Source organism: Aquarana catesbeiana, linkage group LG01, assembly GCF_042186555.1.
Source record: "Aquarana catesbeiana isolate 2022-GZ linkage group LG01, ASM4218655v1, whole genome shotgun sequence".
Classification (NCBI taxonomy): Eukaryota; Metazoa; Chordata; class Amphibia; order Anura; family Ranidae; genus Aquarana; species Aquarana catesbeiana.
Genome location: NC_133324.1, coordinates 654,202,364 through 654,216,938, shown reverse-complemented (window position 1 = coordinate 654,216,938; position 14,575 = coordinate 654,202,364). Strand labels below are relative to the sequence as shown.

Sequence of the window (14,575 nt, the reverse complement as noted above, 5' to 3'; positions counted from 1 at the left end):
GTACATACATCCAATGTACAAACAGGTATTACCAGCAAAGTGCCCAACAAGAGTCCTGGTAGAATTGTGCACATATACCCAGGTATATAAACAGTATTTATTAATAGAGATACCTCCAGGTGAATGGTACAGCAAAGTTCAGTTGCAGGAGCCTCTGAGGATGATCACAATGCAGCATCCATTTTGGTGTTGGACACCTGAAGACAAGATGCGAGTACTGGGAAGATTCTCCAACCATTGTAAAACCAGCCTGGGACACAGCTTCTCACCAGCACAAACTGTGGTGTGGCACTGTAATTCAGGGTCAGCCTATCTACTCTGCACCAGGGTTAACCAAAATAACAGGCACTGTATATAAACTCTATTTCAATAGACAGGTTCATATACTAACATACAGCAAGATGACCACTGATTTTTTTTTTTAATTGTAACTAAACTTTAAGGGCTTCTTAAACTCTGCAAAATGAAATGTCTGTACGATGTTAGTTACCAAGAATGGGAGTAGCAAAGGTTGTTTTATATAACATACTCAATATGTTTTCACCTACTTGGCAGAATAATGATACATTATAATGTACACTGGTGGCAGAGGTAAAGCTCAGCTAGGATAAGAGAAGTCCTTATTGTTCTGGTCTTATTCAACCCAAAAACCCAGTTTCCAACATGAATATCCACTGCAGTATGTACATTTAAAAAAAAAATGTTCTCTCCGAGAGCAATAAAATTTCTGTCTGGCTGGGAATCAATCTACATTATGTAGAATCAATCTACATAATCCATGTCTAGAGATCATCTGAGGCCCGCGGGCGGCACTGAGATGGACAGATCGGTGATGCTTAGCTAAGATTATTAGCTTACCCATCCGTTCCGTCAGGCCGTGCTCTCCAAGTGGTGTAAAACCGGAAGTGACGGTTCCATGATAAGCCCCGCCTACCGTCCACCGGACCCGCTAATCAGGTGCAACAGGGTGGAATGGAATAATGAATGAATGGTTGTAGAGTGGGACTGGGAGTGTTCAGGGTGGATTGCCTGCACCCGATTTACACTCAAAACACCGCCCAATGAAGCTTTTCTGCTGCAATCACCTGATTGCAGCAGTCAAGCTTCTAGTGGACAGCTCGGTGTCTGGTGACCGGATGCTCTTAAAGGACCACTTTTTTTTTTCATGTCCAGCTTTGGGAGGGCGGCACCTGGGGACCCCCCATTGATGGGCCGTCACTGACGTAGAGTACAGTTCTAAAAATTTTTTGCAAAATAAATATACACCATAACTTCATGAAATGTTCTACTTTGGAATTATTTTAAAAGATCACATTGTGTACTAAATTTTCAGTACGTGTCTGTGTTTGTGTTAGTGCAGTCTGGAGGGCAACCATCCAGTGCACCTAGACTTCACTAATATAAATTAAGACACACATTGAAAGCTTGCTAGAGCAGATACCTTTTCCTCTGCTTAGTCAGACACTCTTCTGCATGTCCAAGCCCTGAAGAATGAGGCTTTAGTTTTCCTTTCCCTGAAACATGTTGGCTTTCAAGGTCTCTCAGTGGGTTGTGGAAACATTAGTTTAGCAACCTTTGAACTGCTATTTTGATCCTACTAAACCTACAGTTCTCAATATCATCAGGAACTTAGAAATTCATTAGATCCAAGGCTACCCCTGACCAAACCCTTTGTGTATATGGATATACACTCACTGGAAACCTTATTAGGTACACCTTGCTAGTACCGGGTTGGACCCCCCTTTTCCCTTCAGAACTGCCTTCATTCTTCAAGGCATAGTTTCAACAAGGTGTTGGAAACATTCCTCAGAGATTTCGGTTCATATTGACTTGATAGCATCACGCAGTTGCTGCAGATTTGTCGGCTGCACGTCCATGATGCGATTCTCCCATTTCACCAAATCCCAAAGGTGCTATTGGATTGAGATCTGATGACTGTGGGGGCCATTGGAGTACAGTGAACTCACTGTCATGTCATGTTCAAGGAACCAGTTTGAGATAATTTGAGCTTTGTGACATGGTGCATTATCCTGCTGGAAGTAGCCATCAGTAGTCATAAAGGGATGGACATGGTCGACAATAATACTCAGGTAGGCTGTGGCATTTAAATGATGCTCAATTGATATTAAGGGGCTCAAAGTGTGCCAAGAAAATATCCCCCACACCATTTCACCACCAGCCTGAATTGTTGATACAAGGCAGGATGGATCCATGCTTTCATGATGTTTATGCCAAATCCTGAACTGCTGTAGTACATACCAGTTATATACACCATTTACTTACAGTGTAAGAGGAGGAGGATCGGGGACCCTCTGTGCAAAACCCTTGCACAGAGGAGGTAAGTATGACATGTTTGTTATTTAAAAAAAAAAAAAAAAAATCTTTACAACCCCTTTGAATGCAAGTAGTAAAGGCACCTGAATTTGACTTGGTATCAGTCGTGTACAGTCCCAGTACAGCAGAATTCAGTGAGAGAAGAAAAAGCAGCACAAGGAGCCAGTCTGTGTGCTTACATGGAGCATGCTGATAGGAGAAGAAAGTGTGAAAGAATGACAGATGAGCCCATCACTGTCCTGCTTCTCCATCACTCTTCTGCTTCTCCTTCACGGTCTAATCACGGCTGGGGGAGGATCTGTGTCAACCTGGACTCAGAAGAAGTGGGTTAAATGATGCTAATCTTCATTCAATCTGGGAGACTAAGGACACCTAGTGGTAGAAAAAAGTACTGTCATTAGAAGGCTCAGATTACATACACAATGTATAGAGCCAATCTGAGTGGCTCTGTACCTTGTGATCACTGTGATGACCACAGTGATCGCAAATGTACACACTGTTTTGTACTTCTGAGGGCCATCCCCTTCCTGTAATAACAGAGGAAAGGAGGAAGTTCAATTTATCAATTAATGAAGGGATCATTAGAAGCAGATTCATGGTTAAGGTATTTTAATTGATTGTGGAATCTTTTTTAAACCTTTTACTCCACTCCCTTTCTTCTGTACATTTAATCTCTCTGTTGATTCAGTGTGACATGTTTATTAAACCTTCAGTTCCCTTATTCTGCACATTAACCTCCTAATGTCCATCCTTTGACCTGACATTAACCAGTTTATTTCCTTCAGGTGTGTACTGAAACATTGTGGTTACCTGAATTAAATGCCTGTCTTTTTTTATACTCTAAGACTCCAAAGACCATAACAGTAGCAATTCAAGTGGTGATACAGAAAAAATGTCTGCCACAAGTAACAAAGGTAAGCAAACATAGAGAATTAGAGAAATCATTTGTACATTTATAACAGAGTTTGGGCCCTCTTTTGGGGGGGTTATGACAAATGTCACTCCCCAAACAAGATAATGCGCTAAACTTGAAGGTAAATAGAAGAACCAGAACCTTCGCTAAGTGGAAGAATGGGTTTGATAATAAAGTTGGCAGTGCCTCCACCCACGACAAGACCTCTGTAAACAGAGGGGATTCATTTCCTGGGAAATTAACAAGCAATCTAATCAAAGTAATTGGGAGCAGATGAACCACTGCAACCAGCATAAAACATTTACCATAAGCATATAGATGCACACCAGTATGGAAATAATACAAGCTATATATAAGAAAAAATCAATAATAGTACATACATCCAATGTACAAACAGGTATTACCAGCAAAGGGCCCAACAAGAGTCCTGGTAGAATTGTGCACATATACCCAGGTATATAAACAGTATTTATTAATAGAGATACCTCCAGATGAATGTTACAGCAAAGTTCAGTTTCAGGAGCCTCTGAGGATGATCACAATGCAGCATCCATTTTGGTGTTGGACACCTGAAGACAAGATGCGAGTACTGGGAAGATTCTCCAACCATTGTAAAACCAGCCTGGGACACAGCTTCTCACCAGCACAAACTGTGGTGCGGCACTGTAATTCAGGGTCAGCCTATCTACTCTGCACCAGGGTTAACCAAAATAACAGGCACTGTATATAAACTCTATTTCAATAGACAGGTTCATATACTAACATACAGCAAGATGACCACTGATTTTTTTTTTTAATTGTAACTAAACTTTAAGGGCTTCTTAAACTCTGCAAAATGAAATGTCTGTACGATGTTAGTTACCAAGAATGGGAGTAGCAAAGGTTGTTTTATATAACATACTCAATATGTTTTCACCTACTTGGCAGAATAATGATGCATTATAATGTACACTGGTGGCAGAGGTAAAGCTCAGCTAGGATAAGAGAAGTCCTTATTGTTCTGGTCTGATTCAACCCAAAAACCCAGTTTCCAACATGAATATCCACTGCAGTATGTACATTTAAAAAAAAAATGTTCTCTCCGAGAGCAATAAAATTTCTGTCTGGCTGGGAATCAATCTACATTATGTAGAATCAATCTACATAATCCATGTCTAGAGATCATCTGAGGCCCGCGGGCGGCACTGAGATGGACAGATCGGTGATGCTTAGCTAAGATTATTAGCTTACCCATCCGTTCCGTCAGGCCGTGCTCTCCAAGTGGTGTAAAACCGGAAGTGACGGTTCCATGATAAGCCCCGCCTACCGTCCACCGGACCCGCTAATCAGGTGCAACAGGGTGGAATGGAATAATGAATGAATGGTTGTAGAGTGGGACTGGGAGTGTTCAGGGTGGATTGCCTGCACCCGATTTACACTCAAAACACCGCCCAATGAAGCTTTTCTGCTGCAATCACCTGATTGCAGCAGTCAAGCTTCTAGTGGACAGCTCGGTGTCTGGTGACCGGATGCTCTTAAAGGACCACTTTTTTTTTTCATGTCCAGCTTTGGGAGGGCGGCACCTGGGGACCCCCCATTGATGGGCCGTCACTGACGTAGAGTACAGTTCTAAAAATTTTTTGCAAAATAAATATACACCATAACTTCATGAAATGTTCTACTTTGGAATTATTTTAAAAGATCACATTGTGTACTAAATTTTCAGTACGTGTCTGTGTTTGTGTTAGTGCAGTCTGGAAGGCAACCATCCAGTGCACCTAGACTTCACTAATATAAATTAAGACACACATTGAAAGCTTGCTAGAGCAGATACCTTTTCCTCTGCTTAGTCAGACACTCTTCTGCATGTCCAAGCCCTGAAGAATGAGGCTTTAGTTTTCCTTTCCCTGAAACATGTTGGCTTTCAAGGTCTCTCAGTGGGTTGTGGAAACATTAGTTTAGCAACCTTTGAACTGCTATTTTGATCCTACTAAACCTACAGTTCTCAATATCATCAGGAACTTAGAAATTCATTAGATCCAAGGCTACCCCTGACCAAACCCTTTGTGTATATGGATATACACTCACTGGAAACCTTATTAGGTACACCTTGCTAGTACCGGGTTGGACCCCCCTTTTCCCTTCAGAACTGCCTTCATTCTTCAAGGCATAGTTTCAACAAGGTGTTGGAAACATTCCTCAGAGATTTCGGTTCATATTGACTTGATAGCATCACGCAGTTGCTGCAGATTTGTCGGCTGCACGTCCATGATGCGATTCTCCCATTTCACCAAATCCCAAAGGTGCTATTGGATTGAGATCTGATGACTGTGGGGGCCATTGGAGTACAGTGAACTCACTGTCATGTCATGTTCAAGGAACCAGTTTGAGATAATTTGAGCTTTGTGACATGGTGCATTATCCTGCTGGAAGTAGCCATCAGTAGTCATAAAGGGATGGACATGGTCGACAATAATACTCAGGTAGGCTGTGGCATTTAAATGATGCTCAATTGGTATTTGGGGGCTCAAAGTGTGCCAAGAAAATATCCCCCACACCATTTCACCACCAGCCTGAATTGTTGATACAAGGCAGGATGGATCCATGCTTTCATGATGTTTATGCCAAATCCTGAACTGCTGTAGTACATACCAGTTATATACACCATTTACTTACAGTGTAAGAGGAGGAGGATCGGGGACCCTCTGTGCAAAACCCTTGCACAGAGGAGGTAAGTATGGCATGTTTGTTATTTAAAAAAAAAAAAAAAAAATCTTTACAACCCCTTTGAATGCAAGTAGTAAAGGCACCTGAATTTGACTTGGTATCAGTCGTGTACAGTCCCAGTACAGCAGAATTCAGTGAGAGAAGAAAAAGCAGCACAAGGAGCCAGTCTGTGTGCTTACATGGAGCATGCTGATAGGAGAAGAAAGTGTGAAAGAATGACAGATGAGCCCATCACTGTCCTGCTTCTCCATCACTCTTCTGCTTCTCCTTCACGGTCTAATCACGGCTGGGGGAGGATCTGTGTCAACCTGGACTCAGAAGAAGTGGGTTAAATGATGCTAATCTTCATTCAATCTGGGAGACTAAGGACACCTAGTGGTAGAAAAAAGTACTGTCATTAGAAGGCTCAGATTACAGACACAATGTATAGAGCCAATCTGAGTGGCTCTGTACCTTGTGATCACTGTGATGACCACAGTGATCGCAAATGTACACACTGTTTTGTACTTCTGAGGGCCATCCCCTTCCTGTAATAACAGAGGAAAGGAGGAAGTTCAATTTATCAATTAATGAAGGGATCATTAGAAGCAGATTCATGGTTAAGGTATTTTAATTGATTGTGGAATCTTTTTTAAACCTTTTACTCCACTCCCTTTCTTCTGTACATTTAATCTCTCTGTTGATTCAGTGTGACCTGTTTATTAAACCTTCAGTTCCCTTATTCTGCACATTAACTTCCTAATGTCCATCCTTTGACCTGACATTAACCAGTTTATTTCCTTCAGGTGTGTACTGAAACATTGTGGTTACCTGAATTAAATGCCTGTCTTTTTTTATACTCTAAGACTCCAAAGACCATAACAGTAGCAATTCAAGTGGTGATACAGAAAAAATGTCTGCCACAAGTAACAAAGGTAAGCAAACATAGAGAATTAGAGAAATCATTTGTACATTTATAACAGAGTTTGGGCCCTCTTTTGGGGGGGTTATGACAAATGTCACTCCCCAAACAAGATAATGCGCTAAACTTGAAGGTAAATAGAAGAACCAGAACCTTCGCTAAGTGGAAGAATGGGTTTGATAATAAAGTTGGCAGTGCCTCCACCCACGACAAGACCTCTGTAAACAGAGGGGATTCATTTCCTGGGAAATTAACAAGCAATCTATTCAAAGTAATTGGGAGCAGATGAACCACTGCAACCAGCATAAAACATTTACCATAAGCATATAGATGCACACCAGTATGGAAATAATACAAGCTATATATAAGAAAAAATCAATAACAGTACATACATCCAATGTACAAACAGGTATTACCAGCAAAGGGCCCAACAAGAGTCCTGGTAGAATTGTGCACATATACCCAGGTATATAAACAGTATTTATTAATAGAGATACCTCCAGATGAATGTTACAGCAAAGTTCAGTTGCAGGAGCCTCTGAGGATGATCACAATGCAGCATCCATTTTGGTGTTGGACACCTGAAGACAAGATGCGAGTACTGGGAAGATTCTCCAACCATTGTAAAACCAGCCTGGAACACAGCTTCTCACCAGCACAAACTGTGGTGTGGCACTGTAATTCAGGGTCAGCCTATCTACTCTGCACCAGGGTTAACCAAAATAACAGGCACTGTATATAAACTCTATTTCAATAGACAGGTTCATATACTAACATACAGCAAGATGACCACTGATTTTTTTTTTTAATTGTAACTAAACTTTAAGGGCTTCTTAAACTCTGCAAAATGAAATGTCTGTACGATGTTAGTTACCAAGAATGGGAGTAGCAAAGGTTGTTTTATATAACATACTCAATATGTTTTCACCTACTTGGCAGAATAATGATACATTATAATGTACACTGGTGGCAGAGCTAAAGCTCAGCTAGGATAAGAGAAGTCCTTATTGTTCTGGTCTGATTCAACCCAAAAACCCAGTTTCCAACATGAATATCCACTGCAGTATGTACATTTAAAAAAAAAAATTTCTCTCCGAGAGCAATAAAATTTCTGTCTGGCTGGGAATCAATCTACATTATGTAGAATCAATCTACATAATCCATGTCTAGAGATCATCTGAGGCCCGCGGGCGGCACTGAGATGGACAGATCGGTGATGCTTAGCTAAGATTATTAGCTTACCCATCCGTTCCGTCAGGCCGTGCTCTCCAAGTGGTGTAAAACCGGAAGTGACGGTTCCATGATAAGCCCCGCCTACCGTCCACCGGACCCGCTAATCAGGTGCAACAGGGTGGAATGGAATAATGAATGAATGGTTGTAGAGTGGGACTGGGAGTGTTCAGGGTGGATTGCCTGCACCCGATTTACACTAAAAACACCGCCCAATGAAGCTTTTCTGCTGCAATCACCTGATTGCAGCAGTCAAGCTTCTAGTGGACAGCTTGGTGTCCGGTGACCGGATGCTCTTAAAGGACCACTTTTATTTTTCATGTCCAGCTTTGGGAGGGCGGCACCTGGGGACCCCCCATTGATGGGCCGTCACTGACGTAGAGTACAGTTCTAAATTTTTTTTGCAAAATAAATATACACCATAACTTCATGAAATGTTCTACTTTGGAATTATTTTAAAAGATCACATTGTGTACTACATTTTCAGTACGTGTCTGTGTTTGTGTTAGTGCAGTCTGGAGGGCAACCATCCAGTGCACCTAGACTTCACTAATATAAATTAAGACACACATTGAAAGCTTGCTAGAGCAGATACCTTTTCCTCTGCTTAGTCAGACACTCTTCTGCATGTCCAAGCCCTGAAGAATGAGGTTTTAGTTTTCCTTTCCCTGAAACATGTTGGCTTTCAAGGTCTCTCAGTGGGTTGTGGAAACATTAGTTTAGCAACCTTTGAACTGCTATTTTGATCCTACTAAACCTACAGTTCTCAATATCATCAGGAACTTAGAAATTCATTAGATCCAAGGCTACCCCTGACCAAACCCTTTGTGTATATGGATATACACTCACTGGAAACCTTATTAGGTACACCTTGCTAGTACCGGGTTGGACCCCCCTTTTCCCTTCAGAACTGCCTTCATTCTTCAAGGCATAGTTTCAACAAGGTGTTGGAAACATTCCTCATAGATTTCGGTTCATATTGACATGATAGCATCACGCAGTTGCTGCAGATTTATCAGCTGCACGTCCATGATGCGATTCTCCCATTTCACCAAATCCCAAAGGTGCTATTGGATTGAGATCTGATGACTGTGGAGGCCATTGGAGTACAGTGAACTCACTGTCATGTCATGTTCAAGGAACCAGTTTGAGATAATTTGAGCTTTGTGACATGGTGCATTATCCTGCTGGAAGTAGCCATCAGTAGTCATAAAGGGATGGACATGGTCGACAATAATACTCAGGTAGGCTGTGGCATTTAAATGATGCTCAATTGGTATTTGGGGGCTCAAAGTGTGCCAAGAAAATATCCCCCACACCATTTCACCACCAGCCTGAATTGTTGATACAAGGCAGGATGGATCCATGCTTTCATGATGTTTATGCCAAATCCTGAACTGCTGTAGTACATACCAGTTATATACACCATTTACTTACAGTGTAAGAGGAGGAGGATCGGGGACCCTCTGTGCAAAACCCTTGCACAGAGGAGGTAAGTATGACATGTTTGTTATTTAAAAAAAAAAAAAAAAATCTTTACAACCCCTTTGAATGCAAGTAGTAAAGGCACCTGAATTTGACTTGGTATCAGTCGTGTACAGTCCCAGTACAGCAGAATTCAGTGAGAGAAGAAAAAGCAGCACAAGGAACCAGTCTGTGTGCTTACATGGAGCATGCTGATAGGAGAAGAAAGTGTGAAAGAATGACAGATGAGCCCATCACTGTCCTGCTTCTCCATCACTCTTCTGCTTCTCCTTCACGGTCTAATCACGGCTGGGGGAGGATCTGTGTCAACCTGGACTCAGAAGAAGTGGGTTAAATGATGCTAATCTTCATTCAATCTGGGAGACTAAGGACACCTAGTGGTAGAAAAAAGTACTGTCATTAGAAGGCTCAGATTACAGACACAATGTATAGAGCAAATCTGAGTGGCTCTGTACCTTGTGATCACTGTGATGACCACAGTGATCGCAAATGTACACACTGTTTTGTACTTCTGAGGGCCATCCCCTTCCTGTAATAACAGAGGAAAGGAGGAAGTTCAATTTATCAATTAATGAAGGGATCATTAGAAGCAGATTCATGGTTAAGGTATTTTAATTGATTGTGGAATCTTTTTTAAACCTTTTACTCCACTCCCTTTCTTCTGTACATTTAATCTCTCTGTTGATTCAGTGTGACCTGTTTATTAAACCTTCAGTTCCCTTATTCTGCACATTAACCTCCTAATGTCCATCCTTTGACCTGACATTAACCAGTTTATTTCCTTCAGGTGTGTACTGAAACATTGTGGTTACCTGAATTAAATGCCTGTCTTTTTTATACTCTAAGACTCCAAAGACCATAACAGTAGCAATTCAAGTGGTGATACAGAAAAAATGTCTGCCACAAGTAACAAAGGTAAGCAAACATAGAGAATTAGAGAAATCATTTGTACATTTATAACAGAGTTTGGGCCCTCTTTTGGGGGGGTTATGACAAATGTCACTCCCCAAACAAGATAATGCGCTAAACTTGAAGGTAAATAGAAGAACCAGAACCTTCGCTAAGTGGAAGAATGGGTTTGATAATAAAGTTGGCAGTGCCTCCACCCACGACAAGACCTCTGTAAACAGAGGGGATTCATTTCCTGGGAAATTAACAAGCAATCTATTCAAAGTAATTGGGAGCAGATGAACCACTGCAACCAGCATAAAACATTTACCATAAGCATATAGATGCACACCAGTATGGAAATAATACAAGCTATATATAAGAAAAAATCAATAACAGTACATACATCCAATGTACAAACAGGTATTACCAGCAAAGGGCCCAACAAGAGTCCCGGTAGAATTGTGCACATATACCCAGGTATATAAACAGTATTTATTAATAGAGATACCTCCAGATGAATGTTACAGCAAAGTTCAGTTGCAGGAGCCTCTGAGGATGATCACAATGCAGCATCCATTTTGGTGTTGGACACCTGAAGACAAGATGCGAGTACTGGGAAGATTCTCCAACCATTGTAAAACCAGCCTGGAACACAGCTTCTCACCAGCACAAACTGTGGTGTGGCACTGTAATTCAGGGTCAGCCTATCTACTCTGCACCAGGGTTAACCAAAATAACAGGCGCTATGTAACCCACATCTAATTTGCACTAATGTGAACCCAGCCTAAAGGGACTTTAAAAGCCTAAAGTTGTGAGTCAATCCATGAATAATGATTTACATTTTGTAATGAAAGTATAAAATTTCAAGTATAAATTTTATTAAACAATGTAAAAAAAAAGTCATTAAAAAGATTTACAACAAAGCAGAAAATATGCATGTGAACAATGCTTTACATATCCTGTTAGCCCCGCGGTATACAGTAAAACCTTGGATTGAGAGTAACTTGGTCTTAGAGGGTTTTGCAAGACAAGCACATTTTTTTTAATAAATTTTGACTTGATAAACGAGCGATGTCTTGATATACAAGTAGTGTCACGTCACAACTGAGTATAAGAGAGAAGAGAGGCGCCTCTAAGTGGTAGCAATTTGGTTACATTTAATGAAGGTACAACATTTAGCAACTCACATGGTTGATGATTAAAAGAGGCACATATAAGTATGTAGCATCTGGGGTAAAGCTGTCCACATAGACCATCCTCCGCACCGCCTTCTACGTCATCCCTTCCACACTGCGCTCCACAAGCGCTTCAAGCCTCACTTTCAGATCGCTCTACTGCAGGGTAGATTGCAGACTGACAGCAGCGAGAGCCAGCGGTGTAGAGCATGGTCTATGTGGACAGCTTTACACCAGATGCTGCATACTTAGATGTGCCTCTTTTCCTTGTCAAAAGAAGTTTATTGAGTATACAATGTTATAAAGATACATAAAGTAAGTTTACAAGGATCTATAAAGTAAGCTCATTGTTTTACAGTAGGGTTTATATAGGTAAATATCATGAAATTTCAAATATTAAACATTGGGTTCACGTAAACCTAAATTAAAGATATATATCATTTCCTTAGTTACTTTTGTAGGTATTTAAATGATTTATACCTACTATACATATTGTTTACAAGTAGAGTGTATATAGGTTAAATAAATTCTGATAATGAGCTTTAATCATAAGGTGGAGAAAAGGAAAGAGAAAGAAGAAAAAGGGTTGAAAGGTAGAGGTATGGTCCACAAGGTTGTCCCGCTCGTCAGTTTATTATTCTTTTTAGTTCTCTTTGAAGCCTTAGAATGGGTGTCTCTGTAAGTCATTTAATCTGTTACCATGGCAACAGGACAGAGTCATTGAAGTTTGACAGGAACTGTTGTTTTATCCAAGGATGCCAAAGTTTTTCAAATTTTGGAATTTGATTTTGATCGATGGCTACCATCTTAGCATGGGACATTGTATTATTCATTCTGTGAATTGTTTCTGCTAGTACCAATGTAGGAGATTTCCATGCCTTGGCCACTGTTTGTTTTGCAGCCGTTATTAGTTGGATCATAAGTTTGAATTGAGAGAGTGTTAACCATTCCGGTTTTAGATTAAGTAAAGTTAAATATGGATCTGGTTGTATTATTTTTTTAAATATTTTAGATGCAATCACGAAGACTTCCTTCCAGAAGGTTTGGATTACTGGGCACGTCCACCATATGTGTAAATATGTGCCTATTTCTGGGCATCCTCGAAAACAAAGAGCTGAGGTATTAGGTGAATATTTTGCCACTCTAGCGGGTACAAGGTACCAGCGAGTTAGGACTTTATAATTTGTCTCCAGTGCTAAGATGTTGGGTGAAGATGACTTAGATGTGAGCCATATGTTAGACCAGTCTGTGTCTTCTAAAGTTCGTCCCAGGTCCTCCTCCCACCTCTGAACGTAAGAGGGTCTATTAAGATTTGCTACTCCATATAATTGATTATAAAGTGATGAAATTGTACCTTTAGCAAATGGATCTTTTGTACAGATTGATTCAAAAATGGATAATTGGGATAATGGTGTATCCCCCTTTAGGAATGGTGTATAGAAATTTTTGATTTGGAGATATCTAAATATCTCAGAGTTTGGTAGATCATATTTTTCTCTAAGCGATGGGAATGAAAGGAATGATTTAGATGCTATGAAGTCATTTAGTGTCTGAATGCCTGATGTTGTCCAAGCTTTAAAAGAATTTGGGTAGATCCATGCTGGATAAAAGGCCGGATTTCTGATAAAAAAAAGGAGAGGATTGTGTGGAGATTGTAACTGATATTTGGTTTTTAGTTTATCCCAGAGAGATAAGAAGTGTTTAGTTATGGGATTATGAATTTTAAAGCGGTCTTTAGGATCAAGCCATAATAAATTTGATATTAATAGAGGGTCATTTTCTGAAGCCTCTATAAATACCCATAATGGCATTTCCTGTTTTGCATGGTATTTGGACAGACTGGCCAAATGTGCTGCTCTGTAGTAGTTAGTAAAATTAGGGTATCCCAGGCCTCCTTTATTTTTGGGAAGATGTAGTGTGTGTATAGGTATACGTGGTTTAGAAGAGCCCCATATAAACGAAGTTGCTCTTTTTTGTACTATTCTCAAAAAATAGGAAGGAATTGGAATAGGGAGGACTCTGAATAGATAAAGCAATTTGGGTAGAATAGTCATTTTGATTGCATTAATCTTCCCTATCCAGGATAAAGGAAGTTGCGACCATTGTTTTATTAGATTTGTGATCTGTCTTAATACAGGAGGATAATTGGTTGAGAATAAGTCAGAATGAGATGCTGTTAAATGAATTCCAAGATATGGGATTGATTTTTCTGCCCATGTGAATGGGAGTGAGATGTGCCTCTTTTAATCATCAACCATGTGAGTTGCTAAATGTTGTACCTTCATTAAATGTAACCATATTGCTACACTTAGAGGAGCCTCTCTTCTCTTTTATATTCTGTAGCTCCTGCTGGATTTTGCTTTTAATCCCCTTGTGGAGGCTTCCATTTGTGGATGGACAATTTATGGTTACACAACCTGGTCACATTGCTATAATCTTTTTATATGGACTATTGACTGAAGTACTTATGAAAAAATAGTTGTGGGACAAATCATATGAGTTTCCATTATTTCTTATGGGGAAATTTGCTTTTATATATGATAGCTTTGGATTACAAGCATGTTTCCAGAACGAATTATGCTCACAATCCAAAGTTTTATTGTATATACCGTGACTGAGCATAGACAGAATCATCCGACGTGTTTCAGGAGTACATTCTTTCTTCAGGGGTGTATAGCAGAACAGAGTCACTTCTACGGATAAAACAAACGTATACGCACACTATTATCATGTCTCATAAGTCTCAGAATTGTTAATTTATTATTGTTTATTGCAATCACATGTTGTTTGGAATGAAATATTTCTACAGCAGCTGACAAAATTAAAAACGGGCGATAATATCCATACTGTCACCAGGGGGAGATGACACGTTTGCTGCGCCACTCTAGGGAGATTAAACAAGGACCACTATGGGGGCACACCAGTCAGGGACCAAAGTCA

General features: G+C 40.3%; 1 protein-coding gene across 6 annotated transcripts in view; it reads left to right on the top strand.

Moving 5' to 3' along the window:
• Nucleotides 1-14,575, top strand: part of EMCN (endomucin) — a 206,475-nt gene that overhangs the window by 153,934 nt on the left and 37,966 nt on the right. For 2 of the 6 annotated variants that reach the window (XM_073601535.1, XM_073601525.1), the window contains exons 9-11: nt 3,180-3,248; nt 6,799-6,867; nt 10,416-10,484. In XM_073601535.1, coding sequence (XP_073457636.1) covers nt 3,180-3,248; nt 6,799-6,867; nt 10,416-10,484 — 207 coding nt within the window. The remainder of the gene's footprint in view (nt 1-3,179; nt 3,249-6,798; nt 6,868-10,415; nt 10,485-14,575) is intronic. The other 4 variants (XM_073601565.1, XM_073601541.1, XM_073601557.1 and 1 more) reach the window with 3 other exon arrangements.